Source organism: Onychomys torridus, chromosome 8 (assembly GCF_903995425.1).
Source record: "Onychomys torridus chromosome 8, mOncTor1.1, whole genome shotgun sequence".
NCBI classification, from domain to species: Eukaryota; Metazoa; Chordata; class Mammalia; order Rodentia; family Cricetidae; genus Onychomys; species Onychomys torridus.
The window spans coordinates 65,741,816-65,769,806 of NC_050450.1; the positions used below are offsets into that span (position 1 = coordinate 65,741,816).

At 54.2% G+C, this 27,991-nt stretch overlaps 2 protein-coding genes across 11 annotated transcripts; one reads left to right on the forward strand and one right to left on the reverse strand.

Moving 5' to 3' along the window:
- The first annotated feature begins 112 nt into the window (after nt 1–112).
- On the forward strand, nt 113–9,132 carry Coro6 (coronin 6). 5 transcript variants are annotated; one of them, XM_036195701.1, is made up of 12 exons: nt 113–265; nt 864–1,134; nt 2,221–2,479; nt 3,863–3,985; nt 4,413–4,542; nt 4,634–4,815; nt 5,434–5,553; nt 6,439–6,543; nt 6,633–6,778; nt 7,089–7,146; nt 7,254–7,484; nt 7,572–9,132. In XM_036195701.1, the coding sequence occupies exons 3-12, from the start codon at nt 2,282–2,284 to the stop codon at nt 7,695–7,697; spliced, it is 1,419 nt and encodes a 472-aa protein (XP_036051594.1). In that variant the 5' UTR covers nt 113–265; nt 864–1,134; nt 2,221–2,281; the 3' UTR covers nt 7,698–9,132. The 5 variants fall into 5 exon arrangements, with proteins under 5 accessions (XP_036051594.1, XP_036051593.1, XP_036051595.1 ...); XM_036195700.1 differs by lacking the exon at nt 113–265 and having other exon boundaries at nt 741–1,134; XM_036195702.1 differs by lacking the exon at nt 113–265 and having other exon boundaries at nt 741–1,134; nt 7,575–9,132.
- Ankrd13b (ankyrin repeat domain 13B) lies at nt 8,627–27,495 on the reverse strand. Of its 6 annotated transcripts, XM_036195699.1 has the most exons (16): nt 26,903–27,083; nt 16,135–16,270; nt 15,919–16,043; nt 15,790–15,835; nt 15,155–15,298; nt 14,880–15,069; nt 14,736–14,802; nt 13,122–13,203; nt 11,764–11,828; nt 11,439–11,569; nt 11,164–11,321; nt 10,872–11,018; nt 10,596–10,759; nt 10,447–10,523; nt 10,154–10,230; nt 9,907–9,963 (listed from the first exon to the last, which is right to left on the reverse strand). In XM_036195699.1, the coding sequence occupies exons 1-15, from the start codon at nt 27,014–27,016 to the stop codon at nt 10,185–10,187; spliced, it is 1,692 nt and encodes a 563-aa protein (XP_036051592.1). In that variant the 5' UTR covers nt 27,017–27,083; the 3' UTR covers nt 9,907–9,963; nt 10,154–10,184. The 6 variants fall into 6 exon arrangements, with proteins under 6 accessions (XP_036051589.1, XP_036051587.1, XP_036051588.1 ...); XM_036195696.1 differs by lacking the exon at nt 10,154–10,230 and having other exon boundaries at nt 8,627–9,963; nt 26,903–27,495; XM_036195694.1 differs by lacking the exon at nt 10,154–10,230 and having other exon boundaries at nt 8,627–10,018; nt 26,903–27,495.
- Nucleotides 27,496–27,991: the final 496 nt, after the last annotated feature.

A 27,991-nucleotide genomic window follows, 5' to 3' on the forward strand; every position in this document is an offset into this window, starting at 1 on the left:
TTCCCCTCCTCCCCCCCCCCCTCTCTCTCTCTCTCTCACACACACACACACACACACACACACACACACACACACACACACACACACACTGGTCTCTACCATACAGAAGACTGATTGTATGTGTGGCCTGAAACCGGCCCCCATACTGCCCTCCAGGACCTAAGATGGGAGAGAAGAAATGAAATCATGAGCAGGCTTTGAGTAAACAGCATCTCCAGGAACTGGCTGCTCTTCCCTGGTTGTATTTTCTCCTTGACCTTGAACAGTAAGTACTTCAGACCCGTAGGTCTTGGGAGTGAGGGAATTCTGCCCTAGAATAGAACAGTCTCAAACAAAGGCCCTCATCTTCAGAGTTGGTTCCTCTGACCTCTAAAATGTGGCCAAGTATCTATGCCAGCCTTTTCCACTTGAACCTGGTGCTGGGAGTGAGTTCACTTTTCTCTGCCTGGTCTCTGAGCTTCCTCCTTCAATGGAACCTTCTAATAGGGCGAAAACGCCTATGCCCGTGCCAGCGTTTTAAGTTCTCAAACGATTGCTATCGCTGTTAATAAAAGCCGTAGCCTCGAAGTTGCCCTGGGCCAGCCTAGACCTTCATCAAGCGACTGAGAGGATTCCCCCAGAGCATCTTCAGCGGCCTGTAACCAGCGGGTCCTGGCTGTGCTCCCCCACAACCCCGCCCGCTGGGAACGACTAAATTAGCTGCGCGTTTGCGGCAAGAATGCGGCGCTCAAGCACCTGATCATTCGCGGTGGCTCCCAGTCTCGGTGTCCCGCTTTGGGCCAAGCGCCTTGGCCTCCCGAACCTACATGCGAGGGGCGGAGGGAGCCACGGGGCACGCACACTGACTTTTCCCATTTTACCAGGGCAGGCGAAGTGGAGACGCAGGACTTTCCCGCGCTGGACAGGGCGTGGCCGCGGTGGCCTGGCCCTGCCCTCCCCGTTCGGCCCCGCCCCCTCAGGTTGATGGCAGCAGCAGCTGGGACTGCAGCGGAGCCGGCAGCTGAGAGCCGCAGGCAGCGGCCGGAACGCGCGACCCAGTGCCTGGCCCCGGACGCCTCCCTCGGCCCCCCGCGTACCCCGGCCCACTCCGCAGAGGAGTCGCTGCGAGAGCACCCCCGCCCGGCTTAGGACCAGGTACCCCCCTCCCCGCCTCCGCCACCGCAGCCAACGGAGCGGGCGGGGTCTCTGCAGGGGGCAGAGGTCTGCGCCCCCCCCCCACACTCCCCGCCGCTAAATTCGGTCCGTCAGGGCGGACTTGGTGTCTATATTTGGCCGGACAGCGGCTAGCGAGGAGACACCTAGTCTCACAAGAACGCACTGCAGGGGCAGGAGGCTAGAGGAGGGTGCGGGTAGGCCGGGCTGCAGGCCTGGGGCTGCAGGAGCGGTTTGAAGGGCACAGGGATGCCCGGGCTGGGGAGGGGCAGGAAGCAGTGGCCTTTGGGAGAGCCCGGTGTGTCCCCTTGGGGAAAGTACCATAGCTGAGGTCCTGGCTCCAGGAAGAGGACCTCACCTCCTCACTGGCGCACATCTGGTCCTTGCTGATGGGGTCGAGGGCCCCTACTCTCTGGAGAACCTACTAGAAGATCCAGCCCAGGCAGCACACCCAAAGCAGCGGGACTAAAGTGCGGTATTCATGTCAGATGACCATGGTCGGGCTTCTCAGCGAAGCCTGTGCTTGGTGGAATGGACAAAAGGGAGATCTATCTACCTTCTACTGCTCTCTCCCACATATCCCACCACCACGGGGAGGAAACTGATGAAACTGGAGTTGAGACAGGCTGACAGGAAGAACGCTTCTCTTGGCAAATTTGTAGAAAAAGACACATGTGCCTGAACTCTGCCAGAGATGAGAATTTCAGGATCTTGAGGGCTGGAATCCTAGCCCCACAACTAACCTTGAACTAAGGTCCAGAGAGAGAGCGTTGAGTAGGGTGCCTCGAGACACAAACACTTGCAAAGAGGTGCTCATCCATGACCTGTGGCAGGAGGGAACCCACTGATATTGCTCCTCAAAACATCCCCATCTCCCAGGAAGTTTCAGCCCTATATATGTCTGTCTCCATTACCCCCCTAGCCTGTGTGTCAGACTCCCTGTCCTAGCCCCTCAAATTAAAACACATTTGACAGGTGATGAAGATGTGCCTCCTCCTTTGGTCACTTGGAAGAAAGCTCCCTGCTCCTTACCAGATAATTCTACTCACTTATGCCTCCCTCCCACAGTTCACAGGATTAAGGACCAACGTGCCTCTAGGCTCTGATATCCCCTAGCTTTGCTCCAGCCATGAGCCGGCGAGTGGTTCGGCAAAGCAAGTTCCGCCATGTGTTTGGGCAGGCAGCAAAGGCCGACCAGGCCTATGAGGACATCCGGGTATCCAAGGTCACATGGGACAGTGCCTTCTGTGCCGTCAACCCCAAATTTCTGGCCATTATTGTGGAGGCTGGAGGTGGAGGTGCCTTCATTGTCCTGCCTCTGGCCAAGGTGAGGGATGAGGGGAAGGAAGCAACTGGGAGGCAGTCGCTGGCTGGGGCCTCTGGGATATCTCACTGAAATCCAGTCCTCCCTCAGAAAGGCAGTCTGTGTGAACTGGCTGCTCTCCCCTCCCCGTTCCCTATGCTCACTCTCTAGGCCCTGCAGACCCTGTTCCCAGCAGGGACCAAATGGGAGTCAGTGACATAGATGACTGGGGTGCAGCAGAGCCAGGCAGTCAGATTTTGACCTTGGTTTTCCCTGTAGTGTCAGAGAGAGAGGGGATGTGTTAGATGGGGTAGAACGAAATGGAGGAAAGGAAAACAAAAGACGTAAAGCCAGAGCTCCTCTGCACACCACGCAGGAAAAGGGGCCAGACAATGACTGCCACCTTTGCAGACACTTGGCCATCTCTACCCCAGGATAAACACCCCAAAGCATAACCCTGACCTAGATACTGACCCCCTATACTTACTAGAGGAGGCCCCACAAGTGGCAGGGTCAGGAAGAGGCCCAACAATGGCCTATGACTCACCCCGGACAATGCAGACCAGCATCCAGAGACACCATCCCAAGGGCTCAGATTTCAGCTAGAGCCACCTCCTCCCCCAGCATGACTGTCATTTCAATGCCATTTAGCTACCCTCTCTCCCAGACTGCGTGGTCTGGGCCAGTGCCAACCCCCTGCAGGGTCTTCACAGCTCCCCAAATCAACTCATGGAGACAGAAAGAAAAGTGGGTCCCCAGCCCTGGTTAAGGGGTATTAGGCACCAGGATTGCATGCTGGTGAAGCCAAGGGACAGATCCGCTCTAGCGGCTAGGACACTGCACTCAGGGTCATTCACTAAACCCACTTCTAGGAGCTTTCCACAGATATCCCAACTTGGGGAGCGGCCTTAAATACAGCCTCCTCACAGGGTGTATGGGTACATGTCTGTGAGCCCAGCACTGAGAAGACCAAGGCAAGACCAACATAGGCTAATAAACATAATGAGACCTTATATTTAAAAAGAAAAACCCTTCTCTAAGTAAGTGTCTTTTTTGGAGAATTGACTTAATTCAAGTCTGGATTCTAGTGTCTTGCTGTGGGTCCTTTGTTAAGTCACTGTGCCTCACTGTATCAGATTCCCTTAAACAAATGATTTCACTCTGTGCATCTTCAGCAAAGTTCAAAGAGTGAACCAGATAGGCTTAGAGGCTGAAGGAGGTCTGCAAAAAGAAAATTAATGATACAGAATTGACAGGTAAACAAATCCAGTGCTCACTCCAAAACCACATACAGGAGGGCCTGGGGATGATCATTTGCTTAGCAAGTGACAGGCCCCAGTGTGTGTATATGCACACACACTCACACGCACAAGAATGGTCCCACATCTCCCTCTCTGATCCCTCCAGACAGGGCGAGTGGATAAGAACTACCCACTGGTCACTGGGCACACTGGCCCTGTACTGGACATTGATTGGTGCCCACACAATGACAACGTCATCGCCAGTGCCTCAGACGACACCACTGTCATGGTAGGAGCCAAGTGGATGCTGCCAGGCTGGGTTTAGGGATGCAGGGAGGTGCCTCACCTGTGCTGGGGAAGGTGATAGCTGGGGCAGGCACCAGGAGCCCTGGCCTGCCCTGCTGGTTCCCAGATTATTTTTAGTTAAATACATACCCACTCCCTCCCAGAATGCACTGCCTAGAACTAATTATAGCCATGGACAACTTGGGGCCCTAAGAGCAGGGGTACAACACTCTGAAATTTTCCTGACAGAGTGAATGGGGAGGTCTCTGGAGAGCTGGCAATGCTCCTTAGTCCTGAACTGCTGCTTCTCTGTGCTGACAGAGCCACACCCTCTCCTGTACTTGACACTTACCACTCAACAGGGCCAACAGCACAGAGGGGGCGGAGCATCCCTGCATCCCACCTACTTGTTGCCTTTTCTTCCTATCTAGGTGTGGCAGATTCCAGACTACACCCCCGTGCGCAATATCACTGAGCCTGTCATCACACTTGAGGGCCACTCCAAGCGCGTGGGCATCCTCTCTTGGCACCCCACTGCCAGGAATGTCCTGCTCAGTGCAGGTCTGGGAGATGTTTAGGAAGGATCCCTAGGATAGATGGTGGGGGGAGAGGAAGGCGGGCCCCAGTGACCATGCCTGGACACTCTGGACAGGTGGTGATAATGTGATCATCATCTGGAATGTGGGCACTGGAGAGGTACTGCTGAGCCTAGACGACATACACCCTGACGTCATCCACAGTGTGTGTTGGAACAGCAATGGTAGCCTGCTAGCCACTACCTGCAAGGACAAGACCCTGCGAATCATTGACCCCCGGAAGAGTCAAGTGGTTGCGGTGAGTGCCTGGCCTGGCTACTCCCTAGCACCCCTTGCTCCACACCAGCTGTTAGCCTCTAATACCCACTGCCATCAGAACCTCTGGTCCCAGCTTTTACCTGTCCCATCTCTACTCCAGAGATTAGTCATGACCCCCGCACCCTTTGCAGGCTTTACCGCATCAACCCCTGCCCTGAGTTAGCTCCCAGGCTGCAACCCCCTGCCTGCTCCTATTCGCTCCTCTCCCATACGTCTCAGAGCTCCGAGGAGGGCTCCTTGCTTTTAGATTGAGGGGAGAAGCTGGAAACTCCATCCTCCAACCAGAACCTGCATGAAACCTGAAGTCCGGGACCCTCTCCTCTCAGATATCCAACGTCATCTTCCAGGGTCTGGGGCCTGACCACCGACTGACCCCCTTCGCACGCATTGACCCACTGGGTGGGGATGAAACAATCTTCAAGCGTTGCTTGTCCCAGCTGGGTGTCCTGGGAAGGCAATGGCCCTGTCCCCCTGTCCTGGCCAGCCTCCATCTAACCGGGAGTGTGGGGGTAGGGGACATGCAAGTTTGCCTGGAGCGAAGGCTTGGGAGCCAGAGGGAGGGAGAGCTGGTACTCTAACCCACTAACCCTGCGAGCAGGAGCGAGCCCGGCCTCACGAGGGCGCCCGCCCGCTGCGGGCCGTCTTCACCGCAGACGGGAAGCTGCTCAGCACCGGCTTCAGCAGGATGAGTGAGCGGCAACTCGCACTCTGGGACCCGGTAGGCCAGGCCGAGCCGGCCCCATGGCTCGCTTTGCAGGTTCAGCCAAGAGCCCGGCCCAAGACGCCCAAGCGGAGCACAGGGCTCCCTTGTGGGTAAAGCCCCACTGCAACCCCAGGGAGCCAACAGACATCGCCTGCCCCAGGGATCAGCCTTTGAGGGTGCCTAAGGTTTGGGACCTGCTGAGAGCTCCGCGCCTCCTGCTCGGTCCCCGCCCTGATACTCTCCAGGCCAGGGTCCTGCCACTGACCTCCGCGAATGGCTCTTGAGACCCCTTTCCCCCCCCCCCCCACCTCCACCCCACACTCAGGTCGGCAAGGCAGGCAGTAGGGTGATGCTCCTCCCTTCTCCCCCCTCGCTCCCCCAGGAGAGGTTTGCAGCCCACGAGGGGATGAGGCCCATGCGGGCTGTCTTCACACGGCTGGGTCATATCTTCACCACGGGATTCACCCGCATGAGCCAGCGAGAGCTAGGCCTGTGGGACCCGGTAACACAGCTGGAGGCTTGGGGTGTGTGCCCCGGGGGCTGGCATCACGGGCGAGGGGCCAGACGCCCCGCACCCGCAGGGTATGCCCATTCTGACAGGGCTAAAGGTTGCTGCCACCTCACACACCCAACACTGCCCAGTTTTGCTGCATCGCCTGAAGGAGCTCGCGCTGGCGCCCCCTCCTGGTGATGCCTAGTCCCTGGGGGTGGTTTGCTGTGACTGCATGCAACCGCACAGGGCGTACTTGTGCGAGGGAATAAAGTCTAGGAGAAGAGAGCCTGCTGGAGCTCTCAGCAGAGCTGCCTTGGGAACGCATGGGATTTGGAGTGGGCATAAAGCGAATTCTGAAGCATGCCGGGAGGATGAGCAGAGCTGGTCACTCTTCCTGTGCTCGGCAGAACAATTTTGAAGAGCCAGTGGCCCTGCAGGAGATGGACACAAGCAACGGGGTGCTACTGCCATTCTATGATCCTGACTCCAGCATTGTCTACTTGTGCGGCAAGGTGCTGGAGGCTGGGCGGGAAGGCCCAGGGCCAGGAGGGAGATGCCAGGACCCTCTCAGGCCGTGCCTCTGAATTGACTGGTTTTGCAGGGTGACAGCAGCATTCGGTACTTTGAAATTACAGACGAACCACCTTTTGTGCATTACCTGAACACTTTCAGCAGCAAAGAGCCGCAACGGGGCATGGGTTTCATGCCCAAGCGGGGACTGGACGTCAGCAAATGCGAAATCGCCAGGTCAGCATTTTAGTCCCTTCTGTCCCCCTGCCTCTGTTCCTCGTGTTAGCTATTGCTCTGCAGGCCTTCCCCTAATTATGCTGCTCTTTGGAAAAGAGAAGAGCCATATTAGTCTTTTTTCAGTGACTATCCCAGCGTGCCCCCAACCTGGCATTCCACCAGGGATGTTTTAACCCAAAACTGATAATGTGTGCAAAGTTCAATGTACGTGGTAGTTACTCAGCATATTGGCTTCCAATTCCTTAGTCTCAGACACGGGGCTTTTAAAAGAACGGGGAGACAGCGAGTGTTGAATTCCCCTGCCTCGTAGGTTCTACAAGTTACATGAACGAAAGTGTGAACCCATCGTCATGACTGTACCTCGAAAGGTAAGGAAGGAGGGGAGTTCCACGTGGGGGGGGGGGTGATTGGAAAGCATCAAAAGACAGCCAGTGTCCCCGCTCACCCTGGCCTTCCTATCCACCCCACCCCTCAGTCCGACCTGTTCCAGGATGACCTATACCCAGACACGCCTGGCCCTGAGCCAGCCCTGGAAGCAGATGAGTGGCTATCAGGTCAGGACGCAGAACCTGTACTTATTTCGCTAAAGGAAGGCTACGTACCCCCCAAACACCGCGAGCTCCGGATCACCAAGCGCAACATCCTAGATGTGCGTCCACCAGCCGGTCCCCGGCGCAGCCAGTCAGCCAGCGAAGCCCCCTTGTCGGTAAGCTCTAAGATCTGACCCGCTCCACCCTAGCTCTGCCCGAGCTTCCGCTCTCTGCCATGGTCTCCTCTGCTCTCCACGTATCAGCAGCAGCACACCCTGGAGACACTGCTGGAGGAGATCAAGGCCCTTCGGGAGCGGGTGCAAGCCCAGGAGGAGCGCATCACGGCTTTGGAAAACATGCTGTGTGAGCTGGTGGATGGCACGGACTAGCGCTGCATATGTGCTGCAAAGCTCTGCACGCTGCAGACCCAATGGAGCAGGGCGCACAGACTGGCAGCACCGGCTTTTGGTCTGGGACTCCGAACCCTGCTTCCTAGGGTTGGGGTTAGGGGTGAGACCAGAAAACAAACTCTGTCCCTTACAGGAGACCTGGACACACGGATCTTAAGTGGCAAGGACTAAGCTCCTACTAGGTCCCCAACTTTACGGGATCCGTCCTAGAGGGAGCCTGGGATACTGCTGGCCTTAGCGATGGTGCTTAGTGGTGAGGTGGTGTCCCTCTCTGTCCCTTACCGTAGGCAGGGGAAGTGCTTAGTATTAGTGTGCTGCCTGGGGGTACTGACCAGCTTGGGCTTGACCTCAAATGGATGGAGAGTCAACAGGTATTCCCGAATCTCAGGAAATCCCCACATTTACCCTAACAAGCTCACTCAATTTCCCCCCATAGTATGTGGGGGCAAACGGGCAGCCCTCCGTTTCTGTGGCTGGTAGAGCCTGACCCACTAGCTTCATCCATCCATCTATAGCAGAGGGCTCCCCACTTCTTTGGCAGCTTCTTGGAGACAGACAAACCCCACCAGAGAAATCTCAGGAGTACTGGCATAAGGAAGCAGGTCTTACACACACACACACACACACACACACACACACACACACACACACCACTGCCTCCAGCTTTCTGCTGAATCTGTAAAAATTCTGAGGCATAATTAATGAAATGTTTTACTAAATACAAGTCTGTGCCTCCTGCATGGATGGCTGGGGACTCCCCCATTCCCTTTTTGGAATCCTGGGGACCCTAGCAAATGCAAGCTGGGCAGCCTCTTACCCTAGATCAGCCATCTTGGCATTGAGGTTCCAGAGACCCCGCTTCCCACCCACCTAGGCACTCCTTCCCAATAAAGTTAGGTAGAAAAGCATCTGGTTTGAAACCTCTTTATTTTGTGCCTCAGAATCAGTCTGGTGCCCCTGGCATCAGGGAAGGGAATAGGAAGAACAGCTTTGCTCTTTTCTTGTCCCCTTTGTCCCCTTCCGGCCCCTGGCAGAGAAGCCAGCCAGAAGGTGGCCCCAGGAAAAGGGTGTGCGCGGGCCCTGCCCAGGGGACTGCCTGTGCTTCTTAGGTGGGTAGAGCAGAACAGGGAGAGCCGGGGTTAGCACCATTGGATAAAGGGTGTTAGTCGGCCCCTGAATGGGGGCAAGAGGGGTGCACAACCACAGAGGGCTAGCAGCAGCTGGTAGGAAGGGGTGGGTGGTGATAGTGGTGCCAGGGCCCCGATCAATGCCTTTGTGTCGGGTCTAAAACGCTTGCCCCCAAGCCAATATGCTGCCCTACTCCCCAAGGCACCATGAGGGTACCAGGCCTTGCCCAGATTAGAGGGGCACCTTAAACACACTCCCTGATCACAATAAAAACGTGCTGCGGGCATGGGGACTCCGATTTCTGGCTGCCTAAGGAGAAGCTGGGACCACCCTGAGACACAGGACAGGTGTGGGAGCTGGGGGAGCTGGGCACCCCGCTAAGTGCACTTGACGCTGAAATGCCGGGGTGGGGAGGGGCTGGGCCCTTGATGTGCTGGTTTGTGTCTGGGACAAAGCAGCAACACAGCACACAGGGCAATCAGCTGCCTCCCAGGGGTGAAGAGCTGAGATGCGAAGGCTTCAGGGGCAGTGTCCTGGAGAGGGGTCAGTGAGCAAGAAAGAGGACCAGCCAGAAGGAGCAAGGGACCGGGACAATGCTCCTCTCAAGGATTCATTTCCTTTTCAATACCACCTGTCTCCGCCCTTGGGCAGATCGGGGCCCAGAGAAGCGGAGTAGGGGTCACCGCAGAGCAAAGCAGGGAGCACAGCCGTGCCTCTAGGGCCCTGGCTTGGAAAGTTACTCCACGCCTGTATCAGACAGACCCTTGGCATCTCAAGCCTGGTGCGCCGCTACACCGCCGACGCCACGGCTCCAGGCTCCAGCAGCAGCACGGCAGGTGCGCAGAGCCGGGTCCTGCATGGAGTGGGTGAGGGTCCCGGCAGGGGACGCTACTGTTCGGTCAGCGAGAGCTGCAGGATGCGCTCCAGCTCTTCCTCCTCCTGGCGTGCTCGCCGCCGCCTCTCCTCCTGCTCCTGCGCCGACAGCTCCATAGCCAGCCGTAGCTGCTCGTCGTAGCTCCGGAACACGTGGCTGCTGGAGCCGGGACCCGGGCTGGGCCGAGGGCTGGGCACTGGTGCCGGGGCCACGGACTGGCGCTGCGGCGTGGGTGGGGCGCTCCTGGGGGCGGGGAGGATTTGTCGTGCGCTCCCCGCTCCCGGCACACCTGGGACACCTGCTCGTAAGCGGGGCAGGAGACATGTGGAGGCCCCAGGGCTGGGCAGGCGTGCCACCCTTCTAGGGGGGGCCATGAGTCTCGCTGGGGTGTCCTGGCCCCACCCGGTGGTGGAAGATCCCAGGTCCCGCCAACCTGTCTGTTGAGGGTCTGAACGTCCTGGGAGTTAGGTCCCTGCTCTCTGCACATGCCTGGAGCACTGGCCACCCACCCTGTGCCAGAAAAGGTGTTTGGCAGAAGCCATCTTGATAACGGGTTTTTGATATCAGATGGAGCCCTGCTGTAGGCACTAAGGGTTCTCTGGGCCTGGCAGGGTTCCGGTGTCATTGTGCAGTCTGATAGGTTAGTGGGAGCCTCTGTGCGTGTGTGTTGGGGGTAGGAGAGGGAATAGGCACCTCTAAGTTCTCTTCGGCCTTGTGGGCACTGACCTGTCCTGTCGGCGGCCGTCATGGGACATGGGGTGGGTGCCTGGCTTGCTGTTGGTTAGCGCCTCCCAGATGGTGACCTGGAGGGAGGGGCCGTTCGTTAGCTGTGCTTGTCTGCACTTGGAGGGCTTGGAGAGGCCTCGGGGACACACCTGGTCATACTCACTGCCCGCCTCAAGCAGGCTCTGCTGGATGGCAAACTGCAACAGATCATCATCTTCGTCCCGAGTCGCGGCCTCTCGCTGGCCACCCAGCACGCTGTAGCCACGGGGGGCCTCGAACAACGCCGGGGAGATCTCACAGCCGCGGCAGGAGGCTGGGGGCGTGGGCCAGCGGTCAGGTGTGGGCTGGGCTCACCCCTGGGTGTCAGGGAGGGAAACAGCGGAGCTTTGAGAGGGCGGGGCTCTGTGGGGAGTGGAGAGTCTCACTGGTAGAACTGGAGCTGCTGACGCTGGATGAGTCGCTGCCAGGGGACTCACTGCTGGGGCTGCCGCGCACTGAGGGTACTGGCTCGTCGCAGCCATTGAGGTTCCCGAAGGTGATGCGGGCATTGAGGATGTGAAAGATCGGGATTTCTGAGGAGCAGGAAAAGCCATTAAGCACCATCAGCTAGCTCCCCCCATACCTTAGACCCACTGCCCAGATTTCCTCTAAACCTCACCCTCCCAAAGTGGCTGAGGAGAAATTGGCGTGGGGGTGGGGGGGGGGGGCGGCACTCACCAATCTTAACTGGGAAGCCAGGAGGCAGGCGCAGCGTGATGAAGTCCCGGAGCTTGGCAAACAGTGCGTTGCTGACAGCCATGAGGTCAATGATGGGAGCCACCTGCTCACACAGGGACAGGGGATGCTCCTCACACAGCCACAGCTTGGCCTTGAACCTGGTCCCCCAGATCCCAAGGGGTAAGGGAAGCTGTAGGAAGCCATGGCCTCCTAGCACCTCTTAGGCCCCTGCCCCACGCACCCCTCCCTCCCCGGAAAGAGCAGGGGGGTCTCACTTCTGCGTCTTTGTGGTCAGCTCCATGGGACGACCCATGTCCCGGCTGCCAAGCTCAAAGCTGGGGTTGAAATATTCCTCTGCAGTGATGGCAGTGGGATTGGCTTGGCTCAGGGTCTGAGTGACCAGGGTCTGTACCACACAGGAGGGAGGAGGCCTCAGTCCCAGACCCAAGTCTCTCATCTCTACCCACTTCAGCACAGAGCTGACATTGGCTTTGTGAGTAGGGAGTCCACAGAGGTCCTGGTAAGCAGAGCACCAGCAGAACCTCCTCCTAAGCCACACCCACAACCTTCAAAACAATAACACCCCTGTCACACACTCACCCCATTTTGGGGACCCCCATGCTGCTCAGCAATTCCCAAGAAGGACTGAAGAGGTGTTTTACAACCTAGAAGAAATGTGGGGTCTCAGGCAATATTGCGGCCTCAGACACATGGGTGCCTCACCCAAAGCAGCTCCGCCCAAGATCTAGACTGGTGTCAAAGGTAGGGGTGTGGTAGCTCTCATACCCCACATTCCTAGCCACTTTCACTAAAAGTGATGAGGACTCTTAGGAGCAGGGCCCAGGACCCACTGCAAGGCAGGGAGAATTGAAAGAACACCTCAGCCAGACGTGGTGGGTGGCACCTGAATGCCAGCACTCACAAGGCAGAAAGGTGAGTGGGGATCTGTGAGTTTGAGGTTAGCCTGGTCTACATCAGGAATTTGAGGCCGCCAGGCGATGATGGCGCACACCTTTAATCCCAGCACTCAGAGGCAGAGCCAGGCTGATCCCTGTGAGATCTCTGGTCTACAGAGCAAGATTCAGGACAGGCCCCAAAACTATACAGAGAAACCCTATCCCAAAAAAACAAAATTAAATAAATAAATAAATAAATAAATAAAATAAGAACTTGAGGCCAGGGTAATGGAGTAAGACCCTGTCTCAATAAATTAATAAATAAAATAAGGGTTGGAGAGATGGCTCAGAGATTAAGAGCACTAACTGCTCTTCCAAAGGTCCTGAGTTCAATTCCCAGCACCCACATAGTGGCTCACAACCATCTGTAATGAGATCTGGTGCCCTCTTCTGGCCTGCAAGCATATATGCTATATACATAATAAATAAACCTCAAAAATGAATGAATGAATGAATGAATGAATAAATAAATAAATAAATAAATGCACTTAAAACTCAGAGGAAACTTCCCAAAGTGCCACTCTCCAGGTTGGTGATCTTGGATAGCAAAACACCAGTCTTCTTTTGGGGAGTATGTGTTGAGTATTTCCCTTTTGGCACATCCACATTAATGACTTCATTTCTTCTCAGGTAAGGCAGGAATTACTTGTTTCCACTTGAGACAAGTTAAATGATGGCCAATGAATGTGTGTGATATAAGCAAGTATGCAGGCACAGTCAGTGGCAAGGATCTCTGACTTTCTACCAAGGTTTTGAATCAGATGACTAGATTAACCTATAAATGGCATGCATGACATTTGTCTCCTAAATGCAATTCAGACATTAGCAATCAATCACTGAGCCCAAATGAACCCTAGGAACCTTCTTTGCAGTATGTTAGGGGCCTATCTGAATTGAAATCAATTTGTCTGATTGAGCCATCCTGACACTGGGCTGCCAGAGAACGCTGTTGGGGGCACCGTCCTATTGGGCATTTCTCCTCATTTGTCTCAAGTTCATTACCTTTGACCTTGCCCTTGTGTTGTTCTGAGAGATGCTCTGTCCGTGTCCGGGTAATAAGCTCCACATTGGAGGCCCCGTATACCTGAGGACAGAGAGGAAAGGCTTGGAGACAGTTCTGGTGCCCGCTCTCTAGGGAATTCTAAACACTCCCTCCAATAAAAGTCTTGGAGGGGATCTTTGCCCCAGTCTCTAGGCATGTAGGCAAGTAAATACAGCAAATTATTCATCCATTTACTTAGTCATTCAACAAACGTTTTAATGGTACTTGGGATTGAATTCAGGGCCTTTCATACACTAGGCAAGTGTTCTACCACTTGGCTGCAGCTCCAGCCTTGGCTATCAGACATTTTGAAGGAGCAGTTAGATACCAGCCATTTTGGTGGGCATCAGAGGTATGATGGTGAACAAACCCCTACCCCTTTGAGAGTCACAGTCTAGTTGGAAAGACAAGAAAATGTACAGTTATAAAACAGTGAGATGCATGCCCTACTTGGGGGGAGGGCACCCAAGGCCCCTTATCTGAACATATAAAACCAGGGAGGGCTTCCAGAAAGAGACAACATGTACAGAGACTTAAAGCCTTTGTCCATGCCTTTATTCATCATGTGCTGGGCAGGTAGTGTCCCACAGTGACAGTTTTTTAGAGGGAGGCCTGGCTTTGAGGTCAGGTAGCCAAGGTATGATCCCCAGCTCTGCACCTATGATTGTGCACATCACCTGTGTTTCCGTGAACTGCCGCAACACCCTCATGACCTCATCTACAGGCAACCCCCTACTAACTTAGTGGAGTACTAAGATTAAATGGGGTGCTGTGGAGAGGGCTCAGTCACATCTGTAAAGTGGGGAAGAGAGCACCTGACTGTTGTGAGGAGGAAATGTGGATAGTATATGTTTCCCCACACCCACACAGCCCGTCAGAACAGAGCCTTGGATGTGAATATCCTAAAGACTCCCACAAAGCCTATAGTGGAAATCTAGTAGTCACTGTATCTAGGGTAAACATTAGATTGTAACAGTTCTTTCTCACTGTATCTAGGGTAACAGTTGAATGTGTTAGTGTTTGTTGAGAGTACTTAGACCTTGAAGAAATCATAGTAGAGAACAGTGATTGTTCTCTGCTTTGTAGAATTAATTTTCTAAAGGGTTTCCCATCCATGCATGACTTGGGTCACAAGACTACCCAGGCACTCTTGGAAGTCTTGAATTATTGGGTACTGCAAACAATACAATAAGAGCTAAAGGTTGTGGGGGTGTGATGATTTCCTTCAGAGAACAAATAGATCAAAGGGGCTTTGGTATGAGGAACTTGTATCCCAAACAGCCTTTGTGTATAATCAATAAATATGCTTCTGAATGGAGGTTCGAGGTTCAGTTCACAGAAACTGTTCCTCCCAGCTGCCAGAGAGACTAAAATTACATTCTGGGGTGACTCTCCTTTTTTGAGCAGCCCACACAACACAGAATACCAGAAAATGCCCCTCTCCTGGGGTGATTTTTGGTCTCATGCTTTTCCTCCATGCTGTACTGCCTCTGTGCCCACAAGGCTGGGGAAAGTGGGTTGGGAGCCCTGGGCTCAGCATGGCCAAGCTCCAGAACCTGGAGCTGTAGCCTCACCTTGGCTTCATACCCATTCACCATCTCTGTCTTCTCACTGCGCCAGCCCAGAATGCCAGTCTTGTTCCTGGGAAGATAGAGTTGTCCAGGTGAAATGGTCGCCCATCAGGCTAGCTTCAGGCTGGCCAGGACACACCGACTCACCTCTCAAAGGAGATGTTCTTGGTGTCAAGCTGTGTGGCGACAACAGGCGCAGTGAGCCGGCTCAGCACTTGCTCCTCAGTGGGTTGGGCAGCAGCCAGCAGCAACTCCCGATCCTGCCCGGCCAGCGCCAGCGTCTCCATGTACACCACACGGCGATCGTGGTCAATTTCCATGACCACCGCACTTGTGTCTGCCACCAGGGAACAGCACAGAGTTCAGACTGGTCTGGGGCTGTCTACTGTCCCCCACCCTGCCCTATTTACTGCCAGACTGACCTTGGCCCCTGAAGACAAAGCTGCGGTTCCCTCTCTGCCAGGTCATATGGTCAAAGCCCAGAAGTGTGGTGTCTACCCTCAGGTTCTGCCCGCTCTTCCACACTTTGTAGGTATCACTAGGGCAGATCTTGGATACCAGGGGCACTGGGCAGAAGCGAAGGTCAGAAAGGGCTTCAGTTTTCTGGGCCAGCCCAGGGCACAGGAATCGAATTGGTAGCACAGTCAATGTAGATTTGAGCAATCTGAGGCTGGGCACAGGGATGGCTCACACACCACTGTCTCTCATACCCACTGTGTGTCCACTCATTCACTCAAACTCGCGCCCATGCTTTCAACAAGTATTTACTGAACACCAAATACATGCCAGGCACTGTTCCAGGCACTGGAGACAGACCCTGAACAAGGTGGACTCTCGCCTGTTGGCCTTTACCTCAGAGCAAATGACAGGCAAATCATTACAGAGGAAAAGAAATGACAGCGGAGATGGGATGGCGGAGATGGGATAGCATCCAGGACGGCCCGGAAAGACCTGGCTGGGAGCTGGCATTGAGCTGAGGCTAGGTGGAAGGAACCCCATGAAGAGCATGGAACCACACTCCAGGCAAAGTCCCCAGATCAGATCCAGCCCCTCTTACCCCAGCTAGTGAACTCCCATTTCATCTCCACGTAGAAATCCTGGGCCTGGGGGAAGACAGAGAAGGGGACTGAGCTGGCACTAGAATCAGGATGCGGGGCCACAGTGGGCAGGTGGAGAGCCGGCTCACCTTTCGAAGCTTCTCCAGGAGCATGGGGATACCAGCCAGCCGCTTCACCACCCGCTGGTAGTCACGGTACCGCAGCACCAGCTGCACCAACTCCAGATCCCTGGTACTCACAGCCTCCTGCAGTACTGGGGGGGGGGGGGGCGATGTCCCAGGGTGAGACCCTTTGGCCCACTCCAGGGCACTGGAGAAAGGGCCAAGATAAACAAGGGTGCCCACCTGTCCAACCACTGCGGTTCTCCCTGCCCACATCTGCACCATGTGCCAAGAGCACACGGGCACATTCCAGGTGCCCCAGTGTTGTGGCCAGGTGCAGGGGCGTCCGACCACGGGGATCCAGTTGTTCAATGTCCACCTGTGGAAGAAGTTGAGATGGAGCCCTGGTCACTTTGGAGGCATCTGACCGGGGCCTCACAGCACCGAAACTGGCAGCAGCTCTCTCGCAATGTCACCTGGTCCCGCTTACAAGGCCACAAGAGGGACCACATGATGAGCTGTGGCCCTGTGAATGGAGAGGGGAATAGGAGACAGGGAAAAGGACACTGGCAAAGGAATGTGAGGGCCTTCCTTCCTGTGTGCTGGGCCTCCAGGTAGAGTTATGTCCTCCAAGGCATGGGCCTCCTTGGAATGCAGGGCAGACTGAATGTGGCCATCCAAAGAGGCTGTTAGCCAAGGAGGATGCCTAAGGCTAAACCTGTCTGGTGGTCTCAGCCCACACTGTCACAAAGCGCCACTTTTTACAGAATTGTCGTGACCACTGAGTGACTGTAGGCAAACGGGCATGACAACACCTACATATGAAGTAGTGTACACACCCGTAATCCAGCACTGGGAGGTCTGAAGCAGGAGGATGTGAGTCCAAGGCTAGCCTGCACTACGTGGAGAGCAACACCTTCCTCCTGCCCAAATGCACTGGTTATGATCAAAGGGCAGGTGCACAGCACAGCCTCAGAGCCTGGGTGTGCCTGTAGGCTCATGCATCAACATCTTTGCATGAGTCCTATGATTTCAGGGATGACGTTCCACCACATGCAACTGTGTTGTATTGTGAAAAGCATGTGTGTTCAACACAAATATTTAGGTATATCTCAGGAGTCTGGACGTCTTGTAAACTCAGTGAAGCGACCATATGTTAATGGCTTCCCAAAACTTACTAAAGAGCTTCTCTCCAAACCCAGATGAGGTAAAAACAACAACAACAACAGAAAAAAAAAAAAAAAAACAACCTATACTGAAATGGAGGGGGGGGGGTGATGGTTTGTAGACAACTGGCAACGGGTGTCTCTGACTGGGATCCCTGACCCTGTGGCTTCTCGGGAAGAATATCCTGAATTGGTATTCAGAGAGGGGAATCAGCAGCAGACTTGGACTTGTGAAGACAGACATGAAACTGAGCAAAGTGAGAAGTAAGAAGATGCACAGCTCTGGAGAAGCATCAGTTTTGAGGAAAGGGAAAGAGGAGGGGAGGGGAGGGAAGGGGAGAGCAGGGATGGGGGGAGGGGAGGGGAGGGAAGGGGGGGGGAGAGCAGGGGAGGAGAAGAAGAGGAGGGGCATCCCAGCAGTCAGGAGGCTAAGGTAAGAGTTCAAAGCCAGCTTGGACTACTCAGTGAGACTGTCTCCAAAGCCCACCCCACATGCTCTCTGGTGTGTCTGAGTGCCTCCCTTGCTCGGAGTCCTCATGCTTAAGCCTATATTCAATACCTTTACTAAACCCCAACTCAATGTCATTTAAAAAAAAAAAAACCCTCAAAAATTACTGCCCATGTCACAAAGTAGGAAATAGAGAGGAGAGAGTGTTCAGTAGAAACACTCAGCTATGAAAGAGCGACCGTACAATATGCTCAAAAGTTCGAGATTTTTGGAGAGTTCTTTTGTTTTTTCTGGTTGTTGTTGTTTTGCTTGCTTTTTTTTTTTTTCTGTTTGTTTGTTTTTTTGGTTTTTCAAGACAGGGTTTCTCCGTCTAGCCCTGGCTATCCTAGAACTCACTCAAACTTATAGAGATCCTCCTGCCTCTGCCTCCTGAGTGCTGGGATTAAAGCCATGCACCACCACCACTGCCCAGCCTTTTGTTAGTTTTTTAACACGCTCTCGATATGAAGCCCAAACTGGCATTGGCATGGCCCTCCCTCCCCTCCTCGGTTGGTTGTTATTGTGGGGAGGAGGAGTTGAGACAGGGTCTTAGCTGGCCTCAAACTCACAGCTGAGTCTGACCTTGGATCCTTGATCCTCTTACCTCAGCCTTCTAAGTGCTGGGATTATGGGCAGGCACCACCACACATAGCTTGACATCTGGAATTAAAGGCCTGCTCTGCTATGCCCAGCTGTAAATTTTTGTTTTAACTCACCCATTTTTTTTGAAGCAATTTGTTGTAGAAATAACTACAATGATAAGCCTTCAGAACCAAGAAATGCAACACCCCATAAAAAGTGGATGCCAGGGTCCCTCATCATCAGATGCTGGGAAAACTCGAGGATCCTGATAGGAAGGAGGCCTGTATCAGTGGGACAAACCGAAAACACTTCTAATTCTCATTAGAAGTGATCAAGCCCTGACTCAGCAGGGTGGAGGGAAGGAAGACTCGATGTAAAACTCTATACCTAGTGAAAAGACTCTTCCAAAGGAAGAGGAAACACTCTGTGGTAAGCCACAGCTCAGAGAACACACTGCCAGAAGACGTGTGGAAAATGGTCAGGTGGGAAGAAAATGATACCAGATGGAGACTTGGATCTACACAAAGAAACGAAGAACGCCAAAAATGTTAAATTTGCAAGTATAAGGATGTCAGTAAAATATTTCAAACCCACAAGAATAAAGAGAAGAGATGTCAGCAGATGAGAAATCTCCACACGTCTTAAGAGATGGAGAGCGGTTGAGGCTTACCACTGACAGTGTGGAGCAGAGAAAGCCAGGACCCACACAGTGGGGAGGGGGGGGAGTAGAGCAGCAAGCCAGGTTACCCCAAGCTCACCAGCATGGGGTGTCTGGACTCAGGGACACTGATCACACCAAAGGACGAAGTTATGGAGTGCATCACTAGTGACCAGTGAGACCAGCCCCTTGTACTGGATCCTGAGCTATCAGCAACCCGAACGTACTACACTCCACCCAGGGAGGGCACTGAGTCCTTCCTTGGAGGGAGTAAAGACCAAAATGATCTCTGAATAGAGATATTTGGGGTTCCTGTGATCCTGTAGCTTGTTCCCCGGTTGTTCTGTGTCAGTGAGCTCCAGGCCCCATGCTCACACACATCCCCACAGCCACATGGAACTGGACACTGGAGGCAAAGTGTCCACTATGAAATCCACCAAACAGATAATAGGACCTTATAAACAGGGAGGAAACTGCCTCTGTAGGTAGTGAAAGGAATTTGGGGGTAGGGATGAGGCAGCAATTTGTATCCTCAGGAAAATGTGAAAAGATCACTGAGTTCTCAGACTGAGGCCCCCTGGCCTCCTGTCACCGGGCCTTTCCTCACCATGCCGTATCTTCCTCTCCTTCCCGGGCTTGCTTCATTCCTGCACAGCGGCCCCCGGGCTCATCTCACAGTGGACAGTGCCTCTCTTCACCACATTTTCAGGTTAAAACCAATGGCACTGGCTGGCGGCAAGATGCTCTACAGTTAAAGGCATCTGCCACCAAGTCTAGTCCCCCAGGTTGATCTCAGGGACCTACATACTGAAGAGAGAGAACTGACTTCCAAAATTGTCCTCTGACCTCAACATGTGTACAGTAGCACACTCATGCCTCCCCCAACACACACACACACACACACACACACACACACACACACACACACACACAGAGAGAGAGAGAGAGAGAGAGAGAGAGAGAGAGAGAGAGAGAGAACTTTAACTTTTAAAAACAAAACCCATGCCTGCCCCCACCCCGATGTTCCAGTAAGACTTCTGGCATGAAAGGCACCCGCTTACTTACCACTGAGCTACACCTCAGCCTCCAGAACACCCTCTGTTAACATCTTTATGCCCTCTCTTTCCTTCACCCTCCACATCTACTCTCGCCCCATGACCTGTAGGCTCAACCTTCAAAGTAGACCTAGAGGCCCCTCGATTCCCATCCACCTCGAGCTACCATGCTGCTCCCAGCCACCTCTCCTTCATGTGGCACTCGCCCTTACTGCTCACATCATCTCTCTCCTGCCTCTACATGACCAAGCTAAACTGAACTCAGGGGAGCTAGAGAGGCGGCTCAGTGGTTAAGAGCATGTGTTGCTCTTGGACTTACATCCAGTTCCCAGTACCCACATGATGTCTCACAACAACCCACTAACTCCAGTTCCAGGGGATCTGATGCCCTCCTCTGATCTCTGAGAGCACCAGGCATGCCTTCGATACACATATATGCCTGCAGGCAAAACACTCATAACACATAAAAAGACAAATAGATCTAAAAGAAAGAAAGAAATGAAATTAGCACAGAACCCCCCACACACACCCCGTGGTTTTTTGTTTTGTTTTTAGTGTGTTAGTCTAGAATCCTAGCCTTGGACCTCTCTTGAAACTCTTGCCCACTCACTCACACACCTGCTACCAGCCTTTGTTGTCTTGGAAATGATCCTTGGATAGCCCGGTATTATGATTTTTACCCCGCACGGCTCGTGTGCTTGAAGCCTGGTCCTTCCCAGTAGAGCAGGAGAGAAAGGTAGTGGATTGCTAAGGGCTGGGGCCCAGAGAGAGGTGATTCAGACATGGGCAGCACCAGGCAAGGACAGGCTCACAAGAGCAGGTCGGGTCTCCTGGGACTGGATCAGCTCCCACAAGAAGGGGTCATTACAACCTGAGTTCAGCTTCCTGGCTCTTTGCCCCGCCCCACGCTCCTTCTGGATGTGCTAATCTATTCACTGTGACACAGCCAAGTGGTCCTAGCCAGCCGCTGCTTCTGTGCTCTTTGAACTTTCCAGTCCCCAGAATTGCGAGCTACATCAACCTTTTTTTCTTGTAAAGTCTTCAGTTATGCTGGGGTGGTTTTTTTTTGGGGGGGGGGTAATTTGTTTTTGTTTTGTTTTGGTGGTTTGGGGGATCAAGCCCAGGGTATGTCTTGCTGTCTGTTAGGTGAGTGCTACACCAAAGGCCCCAGCCCAGCCCATCAGGAATTCTGTTAGAGCAAGACAAACTGAGTGTATAGAACCTCTCTCCCTCCAGGCTGCTACCCAAATGTCACCTGACATTAGTCCACCCTGACAGCCAACCCTAGGTGACGGTTGCTGCTTACCTCTCTGTTACCCTTATCCTGTTCCAGATCTCGGCCAACATCTGAGGCTCCTTCACATTTTCAGTTTCCCCGAAATTGCCTATTTTGTTCATCAGTGGCTTCCCAGACCCTGAACATGAGCTGGCGTGGAACCAGTAGTTACACATGTGTTAACTAAATGTATAGATGACTACATTGAGGGTCAGGAGAAGGTTTTTTAAAAAGTGTCTAGGTTGGGGATTTAGCTCAGTGGTAGAGTGCTCGCCTAGCAAGCGCAAGGCCCTGGGTTTGATCCCCAGCTCAAAAAAAAAAAAGTGTCTAAAAGTCATAAACCAAGAGATTTGGTTCTGGAAGTAGTTTACAGTTATAGAGGTAGGTACGGAGTACGGAGGAAGCGCCCAGTGAGGGTGGTGAGGCAGGTAGTGGAGAAATGGAGGGTGTTTCCTTAGAAACCCAGGAGCTGGAGACCAGCTCAGTGGACAGTAGTGTTGCTGTTCCAGCATGAGGACCAGCATCCATGTCAGGGCGTTCACAGATGCCTGCAACTCCAGCCCCCAGGGATCTGATGTGTCTTCTGGCCTCCCAGTGCTTATATTACTAAAAATAAATCTGTTCTTTCTTTCTTTTCAGACCAGGTATGCTGGCGCTGGTGCACACAAAAACATGTGCACACGTCATGACACTATTTCAAAACACAAACGGGGCCAGCACTTTACACCTATGTTGTGACACACACTTGTGCATGTGGGTTCTGTGCCACACACACACAAATCAGTGTAATAAACATTTTTATTTTTCTCTGTTTTTTAATTTTTATGTGTCTGAGTGTTCTGCCTACATGTATGTCCGAGCACCATCTGTATGCTTGGTGGCTGTGAAGGCCACAAAAGTCAGGTCTCTGGAACTAGAGTTATTGATGATTATGAGCTACAGTGTGGGTTTTTTGTTCTGTTCTTTTGTTTTGTTTTGTTTAACTAAATCCAGGACCTCTGCAAGAGCAGCAAGTACTCTTAATCACTGGGTCATCTCTCTAGCTTAGTAATAACTGTTTTTCAAAAAAGTAAATAAATCTTTAAAATCATTGTTTGCTTTTGTGACAATTTCTCATGCAACCCAGGCTCAAATCTGTGGCAGCCCTCCTGCCGTGGCCCTCCTGCCAGGCTTACAGTGAGAGCCACCACACCCCATTTATATCATTTTTTAAAACTTGTGTTGGCAGACCTTTACTTTTAAGTACATTGGGAGCCTCAAAAAACAAGTGACCTTGCCCTTCTGGGTCCCTTGGAGCTGTGAGGAGTCCCACAGATCCTACAGAGAAAGGGGGGAATGAATTCACTGTCTAAGGTGGGCTGGGTCCCCCGAGTCCTGACCTAAGTGGGGTTCTGAGCCATGAGGTGGGAATGAGGGAGAGCCACAGACCCTGAGCTGGTTGAGGAAGCCAGGGTGTGGTCTTCAGGCCTGTGAAAACCCAGCAGGTAAAGGTACTGCCAACTCTAGTGAATTGAGTTTGATCCCCAGGTCCCTCATGGTGTAAGGAGAGAAACAACTCCCAAGATTTGTCTTCTATTCTCCACACCACTTGCATTATGGCATGTGTGTACACACACACACACACACACACACACACACACACACACGCAAATGTAAAAAAAAGAAAATTAGAAGGAGGAGAAGAAGAGGAAGAAGAGGAAGAAGAGGAAGAAGAAGAAGAAGAAGAAGAAGAAGAAGAAGAAGAAGAAGAAGAAGAAGAAGAAGAAGCAGCAGAAGAAGCAGAAGAAGCAGCAGCAGCCGACGCCGCCCAGGGTTGCAGGTGAGCTGCTGGTCCCCAGCTCCATCCTAGATGCCACTATGCCACTGCTGCTATGGAAGCTAACAAGTCCCTAGGGAACTAGCAGGCACCCTGCCTGGCCTTAGGGTTTCCTGGGGGCCTCAGCTCCCAGCTCCAGAGGCTAAACCTCCTGCAAGATGGATGCCTTTCCCACCCAACCTCCTCAAGACTGCTCCCAGCATCTGCCCCCAGGCAGCCCTGATTCCCAAGTGGACCCCATGCACTATCCAGGGCCCCAAGCAGTTCCCCCACCTATCCAGAGCAGGTACCTACAGCACAAGTGGCATGCTGCCCTGGGCCCAGGTGGGAGAATTCATTAATTTCCTCCGCAAAAGCTCACAGCTGTTTGTTTAATTGATACAATGAAAAGGTTTCCATGAAACCCAACACCCGCCCTCCCCACAGAGAGAGTAGAGACTCCCGGACCCAGCAGGCTCAGAGGAAATCAAAGCTGAAGTCTTTGGGGTTTAAGAGCTGGGGCTCCCTGGGCAGAAGCCTCCTCACCTCCACTCATGAGCACCCCTCTGCAGGGCGCACACTGGTATGCACAGGTTCCAGAAGAAAGCATGCCCATCCAAACTACCCACACGGTCCCTGTGCACTCGTAACTGCATAGGCACAGGTGTGCCTTGCTGCTCCTTGGCTCTGCAGGAGTTCACTTGTGTAATGTGTGTTTGGTAATGGCATACTCAGTCTAAACGTCCACATGCGCTAGCAGGGTGTTTTTCAAACTCTTATCGTGGACAGAAAGTGTTTGTCAAGTAAAGCCTTAAAAGCACTTGCCAAATATACAGTAAGTCTGGGCACTGAAGAAGGGTGGGAGACCAAAGAGCCTTAGCCACTGGGCCTCCCCTCCTTCCCCTGCCACCCACTCCTCCTTCCCAGCCCTAGAGAAGATGGCTGGAGTCTGATTTAGTCACTGCTTCTGAGAGCTGCCACCCAACACGGGCTGTAGGGCCAGCATGCCGGAGCTTTCTCAAGGGTGGGAGGGTTGAGGGTGTTTCCTCCGATTGCCTGGGGTACATGGATGACTATGGCTACTGGGCAGTACTGCTGACTTGCCACCCTTCCATCCCCCTGTGCATTGAATTCTTCCATCCCAGAATGCATTGAATTGTTTGTATGTTTTTGAGGTTTGTGGCTCTCTCTGCTGAACTTCCTAGCTTCCTCACTGTGGTGTTACCTCCACACCCAGGACTACTTTAGAGTGAGGGAAGGTACCAGGTGCTCCCCCAAGGTTCCCAACATAACCAATACTTCTAAAAGGGCCTTGCCACGCTCTAGGTAAACGGAGAAAGTGGGAAGAAGGACCATGGCAGAGGCAGCCCCAGGAAAAGGCAATGGCTCCCAAGGGCCCTTTCAGGATCCTTGCTGTCAGAACGATCCTGTTCCAATGGTCATCCCTGCCCCTTCACCCCGAGGGAATGAATGACTCCAGAACCTGGGCAAAGGAGAAGCGACATACGCCACTCTCTACCCCGGCCGTCCTGCCTGGCAGGACAACCATACTACTTCCGGGCTCCAGCTGGGCTCCTTCCTTGCATCCCAGCACCTCTTAACTGCTCACCATTCCCAGAAGAGCCCCCAGTGGCCCAGCCACTCTGAAAGCTCTCTGTTTGGCCCTGCTCAGCCAGCCCGTCAGCATTGCCAGGCCTGCCCACGGGAGGCCTCTGCAGGCCTCTGTGGGAGCAAAGCGGCAGCAGCTACGCCAAGCAAGGACCAGGGAGACCCAGCTGCCAAGTGCTTGAGGAAAGCCTGGTGGTTTTCTATGGTGGCTTGTGCCAGGAGCTTTAGAGGTCAGGGACCCACACACACCATCTGGGATGCTAAGAGCCTGCAGGAGCCTGCTATCATGATGTCAGGTGGCTCACCCCCAAGTGTGTCTCCTGAGAAGACATCGTAATGCCCCAAAGATGAGACAGTGAACATCTGAATGCAAGTGTCACTCTGTGTCAGGCCTGGGGTTGGTACAGCCAAGGACTCTCCCATCGAGGCTAACTGGTACGTTGCTCCCTGGTACTCTGGAGGGAGGAATACCTGCTTGAACTCCTCAAGGATGAACGAGGGTTCATGTCACTGGTGCCCTACATTCTCCTGGCTTGGATCAAGGACAGGCAGGCAGATATCCATTTCAATGAGACATTAGCACACCAGGTCCAGAATGAGGTAAACAGGGTATCTAGCTACTATGGCATCCTGAGCATGAGGAAAAGAACGTTGTGAACAGCCCTGGCCACCATGACCTGCAGCAGCTGAGGCTCCCCAGCAAGATGGCTGACTTGAGGTCTGTCAACAAAGACCTAGATGAAAAGCCTTCTTCTGAGACAGACATTCCATTTCTTTCTAGTTTTAGGGAAAGGACCACCCACACCCTTTGGTTAAGAGAGTAGAGCTGAGACATTCTGGGAATTCAGTTTCAAGCCTTCTAACAATCCCTAGATCTGTGGAGGACTTCTTCAAGCAAGGAAAGTAAAGAGGAGCCAGAGAAGGCAGGATTGGATCTTTTCATCTAAGATCTTTCCCAGAACTAAGTCTCTTCAGGGCAGGCATCGGTACCTTGTATTTACTTCTCAGGCTCTCTGACCTCCTGTCTTTACAAAGCGTTTATGACAGATAAACTAACTTGGAGAGGCCTTACGGAAGCAGAGGCAGAAAGGAAGTGAACCCCCAGGCCAGCCCAGAGGCTTGCAAGCCCAGATCATTTTATTATTAAATGAGAATGGAATGCAGAGCTGAATGCTGTAACTGAACTGGAGGCTCAGAGTGAATGAGGCGGTCTGATGTCCAGCCTTGGCCTCTTCCCTTGGGAATTAGGTCCTCATACTAAACTTCCATGATGGAGGAAGTGGGCTCACAGCCCCTAAGTCTCAGACCCTAATCAAGCTGGGAGGTCTGAATCTTAAGGAACTCAGGGCAACCTGGGCCCAGCCAGCTCTACCCACCCCTTCCCCTGGGGGTGGGAGTTGCATCAGTCAAGCTTTGCAAGTTGCCTGGGTGGGAAGAACAGATCTGCAGACTGCTAATGACCTGTACCTGCCTTTGTCCTGAGTAATGGCTAAGAAACACCACCATTTCCCAGTCTTTCTGCTTGTTTTGGTTTTCCAATACAGGGTCTCACTATGCAGCCCTGGCTGCTCTGGGACATGAAGTAGACCAAGCTGACCTTAAACTCGCGGCAATCCTCCTGCCTCTGCCTCCCCAGTGCTGAGACTACAGGCATGCACCACCACTGCTGGCTCCCAGTCTTCCTTGAGGTCACTGCCCAGCCCAAAGCTGTCTGACCCACAGGTTTCTCTGATTAGCAGAAAGCAGGATCCGTAGGCCCTAGCACCAAAATACAGGAGAGCGCTTTTCAGCACCTGGACAAGGTCCTTTCGGGCTTTCTGGCAGGGTCTTCCGCCACTCCTGGCTCTGGAGCCAGGGCCGGGAACTGAGGCATCCATAGATTCTGTCCACTCTAAGCAAACAGAGACCTCGTTCACCAGGAAGTGAGAGGGTACTGGGTGGGGCTGGGATGTCTGAGAGTGCCACACAGCTTGATCCCCGATCTTGTGTGGGCCCCCCTCCCCACGCAGGCCTTTCTTATCTCTGCACACTCACACGGGGATGTCGCGCCTAGACCGAGTGGGGTGGACTCTCCCACCACACGGAGCACAGACAGAACCGACAGCCCCTCCCTACAGTCCCTTAAAGCCCCGACGGAGGAGGGCACAGGGTCCCCTCCACACCAGTCTTGGAGGGCCCGGAACCCGTGTGGACCACCGGTCCTGGGAACCAGGGGAGCAGGCGGGGGCCGCTCCCATCACCCTCTTTAGGTCAACAAGCACAAAAGCCGCGGCTGCAAACAAAGAAGCACTGCAAACTCGCCGGGGAGGCGGGACAGGCGGCGCCGCGCCCCCTCCCCACGCCGCGCGGGCGTGCCGGGCCACGGTCCCCGACGGCGCTCCTACCTGGCCGGCGCGGACCTCCTTCTCCAGCTCGCGGTAGCGGTTGTGCCACACGAGGTAGTGCAGCGGGTACTTGCCCTCGGGCCCCTTCCTGGCGGAGGCGTTGGCGGGGATCATCGCCCGCTCCTCATGCCGGGGCCGCGGCGCCCGGCCCGCGGGGAGGGACGGCGCGGGAGCCGGGGCCCGGGGCCGCGGGGCGGGCGGCCGGCGCTGTCTGCTCGCGGGGCTGCGGCTCGGGCATGTGCGAGCGGCGGCGGCGGCGGCGGGCGGGGGCGGCGCGCCCGGCGTGGTGCGGGCGGCGGGCGTCCTCCGGAGGCGGCGGCGGGCGGCGCGGAGCAGCCCCCACCCGCCCGGGGAGGGAGCGGGCACCCGGCGGCACGCGGCCTCGCGCCTCGCCTCCCACACCCCCGCACACAAAGACGCCACTCGGCACCGGGAGCAGGGGCCCGCAGCGGGAGCGGGGGCGCACGGGGCGCCGGCCCCGGGGACGACGCCGCCGCCGCAGGGACGCGCGCCCGCAGCCTCCGGCTACCCTAAACCGCATAGCCCGGCCCTCAGCCCGAGCGGCCGGCGAGGGATGAGCGGATGCGGGAGAGAGAGGAGGGGACCCGGGTGCCCGGAGCTGGGCGAGTTACAGCTCGGCCCCGCAGCATCATGGGACTTGTAGTCCGCCTGGTGGAACCGAGCTTTTCGGATGACCGGAGACGGTCTGGAACTGATTTCCTGACAGGGTGGACAGACAGTCGGGCCCGGCCGAAACGGAGGCCTTACTTGGATGCCAGGTGGGTTGGGGCGCTCCTCCACCCCCTGGCATTTTGCCCTTTGCAAGGAAATGGAGGAGGCGTACAGGCCTGGCTTGAAGGGTTGGGACAGGAGGACGTGTGGCCTGAAGAAGTGAGACTGGATCCCAGGGAGGGTGAGGAGGCATCTGGATTCTTAGAAGATGTTGACTAATGAGTGGCCCCTAAGAGAGATTCAGGGTTATCAGTACCAAGGGTCATTGAAGCAGCCAGGGTTCTGACACTTGAAATATTTCTCAAACCTTTTGCTCTCCCAGAAAATTATACCCATCTTCCAGACATCGCATTGGAA

What these genes read in the sequence shown, in the direction of transcription:
- Coro6 (XM_036195701.1), top strand. Translation starts at nt 2,282, where the DNA reads ATGAGCCGGCGAGTGGTTCGGCAAAGCAAGTTCCGCCATGTGTTTGGG. An exon ending in TCATGACTGTACCTCGAAAG is followed by an intron (nt 7,147 to 7,253) that starts GTAAGGAAGGAG and finishes CCCACCCCTCAG; the next exon opens with TCCGACCTGTTCCAGGATGA. An exon ending in CCAGCGAAGCCCCCTTGTCG is followed by an intron (nt 7,485 to 7,571) that starts GTAAGCTCTAAG and finishes TCCACGTATCAG; the next exon opens with CAGCAGCACACCCTGGAGAC.
- Ankrd13b (XM_036195694.1), bottom strand. Translation starts at nt 27,016, where the DNA reads ATGATCCCCGCCAACGCCTCCGCCAGGAAGGGGCCCGAGGGCAAGTAC. An exon ending in AGGAGGTCCGCGCCGGCCAG is followed by an intron (nt 16,271 to 26,902) that starts GTAGGAGCGCCG and finishes CTTCTTCCACAG; the next exon opens with GTGGACATTGAACAACTGGA. An exon ending in CAGCAGCTCCAGTTCTACCA is followed by an intron (nt 10,760 to 10,871) that starts GTGAGACTCTCC and finishes CCACGCCCCCAG; the next exon opens with CCTCCTGCCGCGGCTGTGAG.